Source organism: Salmo trutta, chromosome 18, assembly GCF_901001165.1.
Source record: "Salmo trutta chromosome 18, fSalTru1.1, whole genome shotgun sequence".
Taxonomy (NCBI): Eukaryota; Metazoa; Chordata; class Actinopteri; order Salmoniformes; family Salmonidae; genus Salmo; species Salmo trutta.
In genome coordinates, this window is record NC_042974.1 from 33,741,492 (window position 1) to 33,755,999 (window position 14,508).

At 44.3% G+C, this 14,508-nt stretch overlaps 1 protein-coding gene across 5 annotated transcripts in view; it reads left to right on the forward strand.

The window, feature by feature from the left end:
• LOC115153216 (protocadherin-15-like) overlaps positions 1-14,508 on the forward strand; it is a 324,073-nt gene that overhangs the window by 41,366 nt on the left and 268,199 nt on the right. For 4 of the 5 annotated variants that reach the window (XM_029698418.1, XM_029698421.1, XM_029698420.1 and 1 more), the window contains exon 2: positions 12,789-12,907. In XM_029698418.1, the coding sequence (XP_029554278.1) occupies positions 12,817-12,907 (91 nt within the window). In that variant the 5' untranslated portion in view covers positions 12,789-12,816. Of the gene's footprint in view, positions 1-12,705; positions 12,908-14,508 lie in introns of those variants that run through there. The other variant, XM_029698419.1, reaches the window with a different exon arrangement.

Here is a 14,508-nt window from a genome sequence, read left to right on the forward strand (position 1 = left end):
CAAATTTTATTAGTCACATGTGCCGAATACAACAAGTGAAATGCTTACTTACGAGCCCCTAACCAACAATGCAGTTTAAAAAAAATATGAATGAGAATAAGAAATAAAAGTAACAAGTAATTAAAGAGCAGCAGTAAAATAACTATAGATATAGATTATATACAGGGGGGTACCGGTACAGAGTCAATGTGCAGGGGCACCTGTTAGATGAGGTAATATGTACATGTAGGTAGAGTTACTAAAGTGACCATGCATATATGATAAAAACAGAGAGTAGAAGTGGTGTAAAAGAGTGGGGGGGGCAATGCAAATAGTCTGGGTAGCCATTTGATTAGATGTTCCGGAGTCTTATGGATTGAGGGTAGAAGCTGTTAAGAAGCCACTTGGACCTAGACTTTGCACTCCAGTACCGCTTGCCGTGCGGTAGCAGAGAGAACGGTCTATGACTAGGGTGGCTGGAGTCTTTGACAATTTTTAGGGCCTTTCTCTGACACCGCCTGGTATAGAGGTCCTAGATGGCAGGAACCTTGGCCCTGGTGATGTACTGGGCCATACGCACTACACTCAGTAGTGCCTTGCGGTCAGAGGCCGAGCAGTTGCCATACCAGGCAGTGACGCAACCAGTCAGGATGCTCTCGATGGTGCAGCTGTAGAACCTTTTGAGGATCTGGGCACCCATGTCAAATCTTTTCAGTCTCTTGTGGGGGAATAGGTTTTGTCGTGCCCTCTTCACGACTGTCTTGGTGTGCTTGGACCATGTTAGTTTGTTGTTGATGTGGACACCAAGGAACTTGAAGATCTCAACCTGCTCCACTGCAGCCCCATCGATGAGAATGGGGGCGTGCTCAGTCCTATTTTTCCTGTAATCCACAATCATCTCCTTTGTCTTGATCACGTTGAGGGAGAGGTTGTTGTCCTGGCACCACCCGCCCAGGTCTCTGACCTCCTCATCTATAGACTGTCTCGTCATTGTCGGTGATCAGGCCTACCACTGTTGTGTCATTGGCAAACTTAATGATGGTGTTGGAATCGTGCCTCTCTGTGCAGTTATGAGTGAACAGGGAGTACAGCAGGGGACTGAGCATGTGCCCCTGAGGGGCCCCTGTGTTGAGGATCAGCGTGGTGGATGTGTTGTTACCTACCCTTACCACCTGGGGGCGGCCCATCAGAAAGTCCAGGATCCAGTTGCAGAGGGAGGTGTTTAGTCCCAGGGTCCTTAGCTTATTGATGAGCTTTGAGGGCACTATGGTGTTGAACGCTGAGCTGTAGTCAATGAATAGCATTCTCACATAGGTGTTCCTTTTGTCCAGGTGGGAAAGGGCAGTGTGGAGTGCAATAGAGATTGCATCATCTGTGCATCTGTGGGTCGGCATGCAAACTGGAGTGGGTCTAGAGTTTCTGAGATAATGGTGTTTATGTGAGCCATGACCAGACTTTCGAAGCACTTCATGGCTACAGATGTGAGTGCTACTGGTCGGTAGTCGTTTAGGCAGGTTACCTTAGTGTTCTTGGGCACAGGCACTGTGGTGGCCTGCTTAAAACATTTTGGTATTACAGACTCAGACAGGGAGAGGTTGAAAATGTCAGTGAAGACACTTGCCAGTTGGTCAGCGAATGCTCACAGTACACGTGCTGGTAATCCATCTGACCTTGCGGCCTTGTGAATGTTGACCTGTTTAAAGGTCTTACTCACATTGGCTGCGGAGAGCGTGATCACACAGTCTTCCAGAACAGCTGGTGCTCTCATGCATGTTTCAGTGTTATTTGCTGTGAAGCGAGTATAGAAGTAGTTTAGGTCGTCTGGTAGGCTTGTGTCACTGGGCAGCTCTCGGCTGTGCTTCCCTTTGTAGTCTAATGGTTTGCAAGCCCTGCCACATCCGACGAGCGTCAGAGCCGTTGTAGTACGATACGATCTTAGTCCTGTATTGATGCTTTTCCTGTTTGATGGTTCGTCGGAGGACATAACGGGATTTCTTATCAGCTTCCCGGTTAGAGTCCCACTCGTTGAAAGCGGCAGCTCTAGCCTGTAATCAGACCAAACACACCTGCAGCTGCCACAGCTTATCTTCCTACATCTTTCTATTTTGTTGGCCTGTCTCTGTTACCTATTCACTAGGCACATGTATTATACATTAAAAAAATAAATATATATATATATTTAACTAGTCAGTTAAGAACAAATTCTTATTTACAATGATGGCCTACCCCGGATGACTCTGGGACAATTTTGCGCAGCCATATGGGCCTCCAAAACACAGCAGGATATGATACAGCCTGGATTCAAACCAGGGACTGTAGTGACACCACTTGCACTGAGATGCAGTTCCTTAGACAGCTGCGCCACTTTTTTTGTGTAAAAAGGTTTGCTTATAGACTGATTTATGGTACCATGTGTTGTTTTCTTGTACAGGTTTTATGACTTGCATATCTGCATGCATGATTGATTATGTGTTGTATGTCATTAATTCACTTGATCAGTCATGTGACACAGTACAGTGGAGTCTATCACTCACTGTGCTATGGGGAAGAGCTTGGGCTATAATTCTGTCTTATTTTAAACTGATGATTTTGCAATTCTCAATACCTGTCTCCAAGGGGACGAGTTTCAGATAAGCGATAATGGAGACAAACTTTTGGGGGAACGATCCTGGTAAATATTTTAAATAAAACTCAAAGTAACTGACTGAAAGTCTGAGTGAGTTTACTTTAACATGGACAGTTAAGATACTGGTAAATCTTTTGAAGGATCATTAACAATGGTTTTCATCTCCTACTATTTTTAATTATCAGAGGTTCTAGTATCCAGCCCGGTGTCCTATTTAGGGACAGTCCCAGACATGCCAGGCCATTTTATACAAATGGTATTACATCAATTGGCTGCCAGCAGATGGAATACTAGATTATACAGGTAGCGAGAATGTTAGATCAGTTTTTCAGTCCTTTCATGTTTAATGTAAAGATATAATTCCATTTTATGAAGACACTTTCGACACTCAGAAGCAGAAAAGAGCTAGTCGGGGGGGGAGGGGGGATAATGTCTGATGAAAGAGAGAAGGAGCTGAGAAGCTGTTCCTTTTTTATTTCAGAGGGCTCCTACCCTCGCTGCATAAAGCCCAGATTTGTCAGTCTCCATATAATCCATAACTGGATTACAGTTATGGATCCTCTGCACGATCAGTTTGGTCTCTCTGCTTCACTTATTCCAGCCACAGAAATGTCCTACAAGAGATACTGACTCGGCTAGGTGCTAAAAAATGTGGGTTCCTCTAGGGTTCTTTTGGAAGGGTGATAGAACTATCTTGGACCATAATGACTCTTTAGTGATATTGTAAATGTTGGGGAGGCAGCTAATTTTAATATTTGGGGGCGTAATAACCGTGAGTGAGAGTTTCATTCCAGTTTGTCTAATGTGTTGTGTTATGCCATTACCTACAATATATGACTTTGGCGAGTGATGGTATCTTGTGAAAGACTCACATGCCCTTGTGTTGAATGGTTGACTAAATCAGTAAGTGGTTCTCAATTCTCTCCTCAGAGACCCCCAGCTGTTCCAGAGGTAGCTCTTTTATATTTTAGTAATGTAACAGATGCTCTTATACAGAGTGACTTACAGTTAGTTACATTAATCTTAAAATAGCTAGGTGGGACAACCACATATCACAGTCACAGTAAGTACATTTCTTCTCATTAAAGTAGCTATCTGCAAGGTCAAAGCTAGTAAGGGGGGTCAAGTGCGGGTGTTTGTGAACAAAAGTATATATTTTTTGTGGTGTAAGGGGTGTGAGGTGGGATTATTTATGATACTCTTTGAAGAGGTAGGGTTTCAGTTGTTTTTGGAAGATGGGCAAGGACTCTGCTGTCCTTGCATCAGGGAGAAGCTGGTTCCACCATTGGGGTGCAAGAAAAGAGAAGAGCTTGGACTTTGCTGAGCGGGAGCTGCCTTTACATAGGGGTGGGAGGGCGAAGAGACCAGAGTTGGCAGAATGGAGTGCTCGGGTTGGGTTGTAGGGTTTGTGCAAAGTCTGAAGGTAGGGAGGGGGCAGTTCCTCTTGCTGCTCCGTAGGCAAGTACCATCGTTTTGTAGTGGATGCGAGCTTCGACTGGAAGCCAGTGGAGTGTGCAGAAAAGCGGGGTGACGTGAAAATTTAGGAAGGTTGAAAACCAGGCTGGCTGCTGTGTTCTTGTCAGAATTATCTTCGTCTTCTGACGATAATGCGAAATCGTCGTCTGAAAAGGTAGACCAAAACGCAGCAGGCATGCGGTTGTTCATTTTGAACATTTATTCACTCCAAAACGAATACAAAAACAACAAACAAGAAAACGAACGATTTACTGACAGTCTGCAAGGCACAAGGCTAACACAGAACAATCACCCACAAATAACAAACAAACACACCCTAATATATGGGACTCTCAATCAAAGGCAGATAGACAACACCTGCCTTCAACTGAGAGTCCCAACCCCAATTAGCCAAACATAGAAACAGACATACTAGACTAAACATAGAATACCTGAAAACCAAACAGTGCCCCAAAACCCCGGAATACTTAAACCAAATGCCCCTTCAACAAAACACACCACCCCGAACCACATAAAACGAATACCCTCTGCCACGTCCTGACCAAACTACAATACTAATTAACCCTTATACTGGCCAGGACGTGACAGTTCTGGATAAGTTGCAGAGGTTTGATGGCACAAGCGGGGAGCCCAGCCAACAGCGAGTTGCATTAGTTCAGACAGGAGATGACACGCGCCTGGATTAGGACCTGCGCCGCTTCCTGTGCAAAGTAAGGTCGTACTCTACGGATGTTGTAGAGCATGAACCTGCAAGTTTCAATATTTTAATGTCACATGCAGAAGTACAGTGAAAAGCCTTTCTTGCAAACTCAAAACCCAACAATGCAATAATCTATACTAGAAAAAAAAACATGAGAAATAAGAAGAAATATGAAGAACACAATAAGTAAGTAAGCATACTATACTGCTCAAAAAAATAAAGGGAACACTTAAACAACACAATGTAACTCCAAGTCAATCACACTTCTGTGAAATCAAACTGTCCACTTAGGAAGCAACACTGATTGACAATAAATTTCACATGCTGTTGTGCAAATGGAATAGATAACAGGTGGAAATTATAGGCAATTAGCAAGACACCCCCAATAAAGGAGTGGTTCTGCAGGTGGGGACCACAGACCACTTCTCAGTTCCTATGCTTCCTGGCTGATGTTTTGGTCACATTTGAATGCTGGCGGTGCTTTCACTCTAGTGGTAGCATGAGACGGAGTCTACAACCCACACAAGTGGCTCAGGTAGTGCAGCTCATCCAGGATGGCACATCAATGCGAGCTGTGGCAAGAAGGTTTGCTCTGTCTGTCAGCGTAGTGTCCAGAGCATGGAGGTGCTACCAGGAGACAGGCCAGTACATCAGGAGACGTGGAGGAGGCCGTAGGAGGGCAACAACCCAGCAGCAGGACCGCTACCTCCGCCTTTGTGCAAGGAGGAGCAGGAGGAGCACTGCCAGAGCCCTGCAAAATGACCTCCAGCAGGCCACAAATGTGCATGTGTCTGCTCAAACGGTCAGAAACAGACTCCATGAGGGTGGTATGAGGGCCCGAGGTCCACAGGTGGGGGTTGTGCTTACAGCCCAACACTGTGCAGGACGTTTGGCATTTGCCAGAGAACACCAAGATTGGCAAATTCGCCACTGGCGCCCTGTGCTCTTCACAGATGAAAGCAGGTTCACACTGAGCACATGTGACAGACGTGACAGAGTCTGGAGACGCCGTGGAGAACGTTTTGCTACCTGCAACATCCTCCAACATGACCGGTTTGGCGGTGGGTCAGTCATGGTGTGGGGTGGCATTTCTTTGGGGGGCCGCACAGCCCTCCATGTGCTCGCCAGAGGTAGCCTGACTGCCATTAGGTACCGAGATGAGATCCTCAGACCCCTTGTGAGACCATATGCTGGTGCGGTTGGCCCTGGGTTCCTCCTAATGCAAGACAATGCTTGACCTCATGTGGCTGGAGTGTGTCAGCAGTTCCTGCAAGAGGAAGGCATTGATACTATGGACTGGCCCAACCGTTCCCCAGACCTGAATCCAATTGAGCACATCTGGGACATCATGTCTCGCTCCATCCACCAACGCCACGTTGCACCACAGACTGTCCAGGAGTTGGCGGATGCTTTAGTCCAGGTCTGGGAGGAGATCCCTCAAGAGACCATCCGCCACCTCATCAGGAGCATGCCCAGGCGTTGTAGGGAGGTCATACAGGCACGTGGAGGCCACACACACTACTGAGCCTCATTTTGACTTGTTTTAAGGACATTACATCAAAGTTGGATCAGCCTGTAGTGTGGTTTTCCACTTTAATTTTGAGTGTGACTCCAAATCCAGACCTCCATGGGTTGATAAATTGGATTTCCATTGATTATTTTTGTGTGATTTTGTTGTCAGCACATTCAACTATGTAAATAAAAAAGTATTTAATAAGATTATTTCATTCATTCAGATCTAGGATGTGTTATTCTAGTGTTCCCTTTATTTTTTTGAGCAGTGTATATATAGGGTCAGTTCCAATACCATATTTACAATGTGCAGGAATACTGGAGTGACGGAGGAATATATGTTTAGGCGTAAGGTGACTAAGCAAAGGGATACAAGATAAACAGCGTAGCAGCAGTTTGTATATGAGTAGGAGTGCATGTGTGTAGAGTCAGTATATATTGTAGGAGAGGGGTAAAGATACGGGGGGGGTGTTCTTCTCGGCAAAATGTAAATAGTCACACATAAAATCAATAAAGTTCAAACGACAATAAACAATAACTCATGCAAACTCCCTTTAACTAAAATGTCACATCAAATACGACTTGAGGGGACTAACAGTTAAAAGGAGCGCATAGGAAAAAAAGAAAGTCTGATGCAGTGAAAAGCACTTGAGCATTAGAGGGAAAATGAGAGAGAGAGGGGTTAGCTGTTGACTTCAGGCTTGCAGTTGCACTGTCTGTCCGTCTGATACACCTGATGGTTTGTTGGCTTGTTTTTCAAAGCTTCCCAACAATGTTGCTACTACTCCATGTGAACAATGGCAGAAGCGGTCCCAAAAGATTACAATCACGAGAGCGGTAATCGCGACGATCGAATTAAACACTTTACCACTAAAGTAAGCTGAAAATAAACAAGACTTATGCAGAGTTGCACACACTGTCAAACTGCCGTGCTGACCGAGAGCTCTAAGAGCCATCTATATTTCTACCTTCCTGATTGCTGATGCACTTTTAAAGTGGCAGCGCACGGTGAAGGTGCCGTGCAGGATTTTGCCACAAAATGTATGTGCATATTATCTTTGAGTGAGCAGATGATGGAGTGAATGTGTGTGTGATTGTGTAGGGCCCTGTGAGTGTGCATAGAAACAGTGCAAAAACAAAAATAAAAGGTCAATACAGATACAAGTTTAACTCAGATGGTCCGTGTAGGCATTTTGTTAGCTATTTATCAGTCTAATTGCTTGGGGTAGGAGCTGTTCAAGAGCCTGTTGGTGCCAGATAGATGCACCGGTACCGCTTGCCGTGCGGAAGCAGAGAGAATAGCTATACAGGAGTGAGTCACGGCTTTGATGTTTGCAGAGAACAACAAGGTGTTGTCCGGGGTCAAACCAAGGTTCTTTGCACCGTGATGGAGAGGTGTTGGAATGTGCAGACCTTCCCCGGGAAGAAGAGCAGCTCCGTCTTGTCGAGGTTGAGCTTGAGGTTATGGGCCGACATCCAAGCTGAGATATCTGCCAGGCACATAGAGATGCATGTCGCCACCTGGGTGTCAGAAGAGAGGAAGGAGAAAAATAGTTGAGTGTCATCCACACAGCAATGATAGGAGAGACCATGTGCCGATATGATGAAGCCGAGTGACTTGGTGTATAGAGAGAAGAGAAGAGGGCCTAGAACCGAGCCCTGGGATACACAAGTAATGAGAGTGCATGGTGCAGACACAGAGTGTCTGATGGGAGGATTTAGAGGAGGATATCATGGTTCACAGTGTTGAAGGCAGCAGATAGATCTAGGAGGATGAGAACAGAGGAGAGAGGGTCAGCTTTGGCAGTGCGGAGAGCCTCCGTGACACAGAGAAGAGCAGTCTCGGTTGAGTGACCAGTCTTGAAGTCTGACTGGTTAGGGTCAAGAACATCGTTCTGAGAGAGATAGCGAGAGGTTTGGTCAGAGACAGCACACTCAAGTGTTTTGGAAAGAAAATAAAGAGATACCAGTCTGTAGTTTTTGACATCAGAGTAGTCGAGTGTTGGTTTCTTGAGGAGGGGAGCAACTCAGGTCATTTTGAAGTCAGAGGGAACACAGACAGTGGTCAGGGATGAATTGAGGGATGTGAGAAGGTCTCCAGAGATGGTCTAGAGAAGGGAGGAGGTGATGGGGTCAAGCAGGCAGGTCATTGGGCTGCCAGACCTCACTATTCACAGGATTTCATCTGGAGAGAGAGGGGAGAAAGAGGTCAAGGTGTTGGGTAGTGATGTGTGAGTGGGACCAGTGGACTCAATTTTATTTTTTTACATTTTACTAGGCAAGCCAGTTAAGAACAAATGATTATTTTCAATGACAGCCTAGGAACAGTGGGTTAACTGCCTTGTTCAGGGGCAGAATTCATACCTTATCAGCTCAGGGATTTGAACTTGCAACCTTTCGGTTACTAGCCCAACGCTCTAACAACTAGGCTACCCAGCAGAGTGAATGAGGAGCGGATGTCGTCAACCTTCTTTTCAAAGTGGTTGACAAAGTCGTCACAGAGAGGGAGTAGGGAGGCGAGGGGCTGGAAGATTAAGGAGGGAGGAGAAGGTGGAAAATAGTTCCCTAGGGTTAGAGGCAGAAGCTTGAAATTTAGAGCGATAGAAAGTGGTATTAGCGGTGAATACAGAGGAAGAGAAGGTAGAGAGGAGGGAGTGAAAGGATGATTGGTCCTCTGGAAGTTTAGTTTAACTCAGCTGCTCGCAGCCCTGTTCTGTGAGTTCGCAATGAATCACTCAACTATGGAGCAGGAGGGAAGGGCCAAGCCGGCCGGCCGGGAGAAAATGAGACAGTGTGAGTCATAGGATGCTGAAAGGAAGGAGAGTACGGTCGAAGAGGAGACAGGAGAAGAAGGATTTGGCAGAAGGGAGAGATGATAGGATAGAAGAGGAGAGAGTAGTGGGATATAGAGAGCTAAGATTGGGACGGCGCATGCCCATCTGGGTAGGGGCTGATTGGCTAAGGTTAGAGGAAAGGGACACAGAAAAGGAAGCTAAGTAGTGATCAGAGACCTGGAGAGGGTTTGCAGTGAGATTAGTAGGCGAACAGCCTATAGTAAAGATGAGGTCAAGTGTATTGTCTTGCCTTGTGAGTGGGAGGGGACTGAGAAAAGGTGAGGTCAAAAGAGACAAGGAGGGGAAAGAGAGAGTTGGAAAGAAATTAATCGAAGGCAGACGTCTGTAGATTGAAGTCGTCAAGTACGAAAAGCCAGCGAGCCAGCCTCAGGAAATTCGTTTTTCAAGGTGTCAAGCTCATTGAGGAACTCTAAAGATACCTGGTGGGCAATTTATGATAACAATGTTAAGCTTGAGTGGACAAGTGACAGTGACAGCATGGAATAAAAAATAAATAATAAAAAAAACCTAGGAGAAATGAGTAGCCCTGTGCCACTACTGCAATGACCAGATGTTCTCAGACTATGAGAGAAAACGTAGTCAGATGAAGAGAGAACAGCTGGAGTAACAGTGTTCACTGGGATGAGCCATGTCTCCGTCAGACCCAAAAAGTCAAGGGACTGAAGGGCAGCATAGGCTTAGATGAACTTGGCGTTCTTGACCACATATCGGCAGTTCCAAATGCTGCCAGAGACCAGGAATTCCACATGGGTTGTGCGCACAGGGTAGACTAAATTAGAAGGGTTGCAGCCAAGGGGTGGGGGTCGTCTGTAAAGCTTACAGGGAGAGGAGCGAACATGTATAGAAAACACACACATACACTACATGACCAAAAGTATGTGGACACCTGCTCGTCAAACTTCTCATTCCAAAATCATGGGCATTAATATGGAGTTGGTTCCCCCTTTGCTGCTATAACAGCCTCCTCTCTTCTGAGAAGGCTTTCCACTAGATGTTGGAACATTTTTGCAGGGACTTACATTCAGCCTCAAGAGCATTAGTGAAGTTGGGCACTGATGTTGGGCGATTAGGCCTTGCTCGCAGTCGGTGTTCCAATTCATCCCAAAGGTATTCGATGGGGTTGAGTTCAGGGCTCTGTACAGGCCAGTCAAGTTCTTCCACACCGATCTTTGCAAACCATTTCTGTATGGATCTCGCTTTGTGCACGGGGGCACTGTCATGCTGAAACTTCCCCAAACTGTTGTCACAAAGTTGGAAGCACAGAATCATCTAGTATGTCATTGTATGCTGTAGCATTAAGATTTCCCTTCTCTGGAACTAAGGGGCCTAGCCCGGGACCATAAAAAAAAGCCGAAGACCATTAATCCTTCTCCGCCAAACTTTAAAGTTGGCACTATATATTCAGGCAGGTAGCGTTCTCCTGGCATCTACCAAACCCAGATTTGTCTGTCAGAATACCAGATGGTGAAGTGTGATTCATCACTCCAGAGAACGCGTTTCCACTGCTCCAGAGTCCAATGGCGGTGAGCTTTATACCACTTCAGTCGACGCTTGGCATTGCACATGGTGATCTTAGGCTTGTGTGTGGCTGCTCGCCCATGGAAACCCATTTCATGAAGCTCCCATCGAACTGTTCTTGTGCTGACGTGGCTTCCAAAGGCAGTTTGTAACTCGGTAGTGAGTGTTGCAACTGAGGAAAGACGGGTTTTACACGCACGCTTCAGCACTCGTTGTCCTGTTCTGTTAGCTTGTGTGGCCTACCACTTCGCGGCTGAGCCGTTGTTGCTCCCAGGAGTTTCCACTTCACAATAATAGAACTTACAGTTGACCGGGGCAGCTCTAGCAGGGCACAAATGTGGCGAACTGACTTGTTGGAAAAGTATGACGGTGCCACAATGAAAATCACTGAGCTCTTCAGTAAGGCCATTCATTAGCCAATGTTTGTCTATGGAGATTGCATGGCTGTGTGTTCGATTTTATACACCTGTCAGCAACGGGTGTGGCTGCAATAGCCAAATTGACTCATTTAAAGGGGTGTCCACATACTTTTGTATAGTGTAGTTGCCAAAGAGATCATCACTTGATTCAACTGCTCAATTAACACAATAATAACACCTATGGAATTTTAACAATATAATATGGCTGACCAGAAGGAAAAAAACCTGTATGGTTCTTCAAAAGGATCTACAAATGACCTTTCAGATTGAGAAAGGTTCTTTATAGAATCATTCTCCATAAAGGTTCTATAAATAACCATAACAAAGGGTCCTATATAGCCCCAAAAAGGGTTGTAACCATAGCGGAACCCTTTTTTGGTGCTATATAGAATCTTTTTTGATTGGTTCTTTATAGAACCTGATTTTTTTATTTATTTATAACACCATGCACGTTCCAATTTGAACGTTATGGACATGGTTCTTTATTGAACCTTCAAAAAAGTGTTTTAATATAGCACCAAAAGGGTTTCGCTCTGGTTACAAACCAAAGAACCCCTATCTGGTACTATTTAGAACCCTTATTTTTGTATGTACAAAAAGGGTTCCTAGGCCCTGAAGTCTGGCTTCAAATGTCTCCTGATCAGCCCTGTTAAGACAGATAGATGTTTGTGTGAAATTAACCTAGATTCAAAAGGGAACACCACTGAGATGAGAGAGAGATGAAGAGGCAGAAAGAGAAAGAGGGAGAGAGAGAAAGAATAGGTTGTGGGAAAAAATGTGGAAGAAGAAAACAACAGCTGCATGGGTTTGCTCTCCATTTTCCCTTTGTGTAATCTGCTAGTTATATGTAAAATGTGTGTGTGTGTGCATGTGTGTGTCTGTTTCTGTTTGTCTTGGTGTCTGTATGTGGGCTTGCAAGTGTGTGCGTAAGCATGTAACGTCCTGACAAATAATGTTTCTGTCAGGAGGTGTGCTAACATGACTGACAGAGATCCTGATTGTGTTAAACATGTTAAACAGGCCATCGATTTGGTCCAGGTGATACAGTATCTGTGACTGCTTGCCCTGGTGTAAAACAAGTATCGTATTCTGAAAGTATCTTTTATTTGTGATTATTTTTTACAGATGTTTAATTGTTGTATTACTCTTTTGGTTTAAAAGCACATTTTCCAGCTTATCTCCTTCCCCCAGAATAAGCCGACTGAGGAAGTTATGACTCAAAATACCCTTGATAGACAAAAGCAAAAACACTTATATTCTTCTCTGAGACACCTTGCCTCTGTATAAGGAAATACATGTATGTTCTGAGTAATGAGAAATTAAATCACATAGGCTACATACAGTGACAAGAACACACACTAGGTGGTCTACTGCGATAGTAGATGTCTACAGTGAGGACTTGAATAGATGCATTTACAATGTCTACAACTTACTGTGTTGGGATAATGTGATGTCTACTGAATTCACTCATGGTGACATACCCATGGGAACTCTACACACAGAATGTGAGCAGCACACACATTGCCTACACATGTGTCCCTGAATGAGCACAATGCAGTAACAACATTGGGTGTTGTGTGTGTGTGTGTGTGTGTGTGTGTGTGTGTGTGTGTGTGTGTGTGTGTGCTGGACAGGGACATCTGGGCTCAAATGCGTTATCTCTGGCTAGTAAATTAAAGTGTCTCTCTTTTCCTTCCGTCCAGGTGGGCAGGCAATAACGTTTGACAGAAGATGCGACGGGGGTCCTGTCTCTTCAGATGGCTGGGGATAGACATGTTGCTTCTCTGTCTGGCCAGCTACAGCTGGGCCCAGGACACAGAAGGTACAGTAGACGGGCATGCCTTAAAGGGAAATTCCACCACTTTTCAACCTCATATTCATCATCTCCAACACAAAACCAGTGTCTATGTCAAACCAACATTTCTATGATCAATGGTTAAAAAGATAAGAAGGTCCTAAAAAAATGCTTCTCTGTGACATAACAAGGGAGGATACTTTCTTGCTCCTCTCACCACTGCGAATCTGATGGTGTTTGAAAATCCGTTTTAAAATGTTTTTACTTTTGATGATGTCATCAGGTCGAACTTTTTAACTTAATATTTTGTTCTACAAAATGGAGAAATGTGCTGTTTTCATATATGTTAACACAGGTATTGCACTGGAGATAATGAAAAAGAAGTTGAAAAGTGGTGGAGTTGCCTTTTAACGGCATGCGTGAAGTAGGGTATTGTGACAGCAAATCAATACATTTTCATACAATTTACAATTAAGTGTCTATTCTATTTAGGATACATGGGCTCCGACACAGGTGAACTTTATTAACAAATGATGTGACTTCTGAAGGTAATTGGTTGCACCAGGTCTTAATTAGGGGCTTCATAGCAAAGGGGGTGAATACATATGCATGCACCAGGTTTCCGTTTTTTAAATTTTTTGAAGCAAGTTATTTTTTTAATTTCACTTTTGTGTATGTCCATTACATGAAATCCAAATAAAAATCTATTTAAATAACAGGTTGTAATGCAACAAAATAGGAAAAACCCCAAGGGGAATGAATACCTTTGCAAGGCACTGTAGTGTAAGAGCCCAAAAACATGAAAACAAATGCCTGGAATTTCAGCCTGTTCTGGTAGGATGGAATTTTTGATTCACGACATGACATTACATATGATCTGATTGTTCTGACTGTTCTGACCAATAAACAGTCATATTTTATTTAAGCAATAAGGTTCGAGAGGGTGTGGTATATGGCCAATATACCACGGCTAAGGGCTGTTCTTATGCCCGACGCAAAGCGGAGTGCCTGTATACAGCCCATAGCCGTGGTATATTGGCCATATATCACAAGGCTTCATCCGTAATACAACGGTGGATGTTGCTCGTCCGCCTGCCACTCACTCTAGCAGTCTTGTAACTGTCGCACATGGCTAGTCGAACTCCAAACTCTTCATTGAGACAATGCTGAAACATCAATCCATGGTTGAGTCAGTGCCACATTTCAATTTGCTGAAATCTAAATTAAAGAAAAGTTATCTTGCAAATTCAGCAGGCTAATATTGTATTACTTAATGCTGTCTTTGGTGTGCTTTGGTGAGCTTATCAATGCACAAGCTATTGATACCATTGTTTTATTAAATCATTCAAAAGTGTTACATTGCTTGTTTAAAAAGGATTCAGTCATTACTAAATGTGTAATGTGATATACTTTAACATTTTAAAAAATGACACAAAAAAAACATTCATAAAATATGAAGAGGGAGGGAATCTGATTCCATTGGTCCTCAACTCTTGGCTCAGTCATTTCATTCAGGGTAAGTGTTTTTAGCCTACCCCGGAGCAGGTTAGTTCTGAAGGATTCATTGCCATATAAATGTACCTGGCTAAAACGTGAGCCGCTTTCGTATGACTGGTTATCCTGATTTG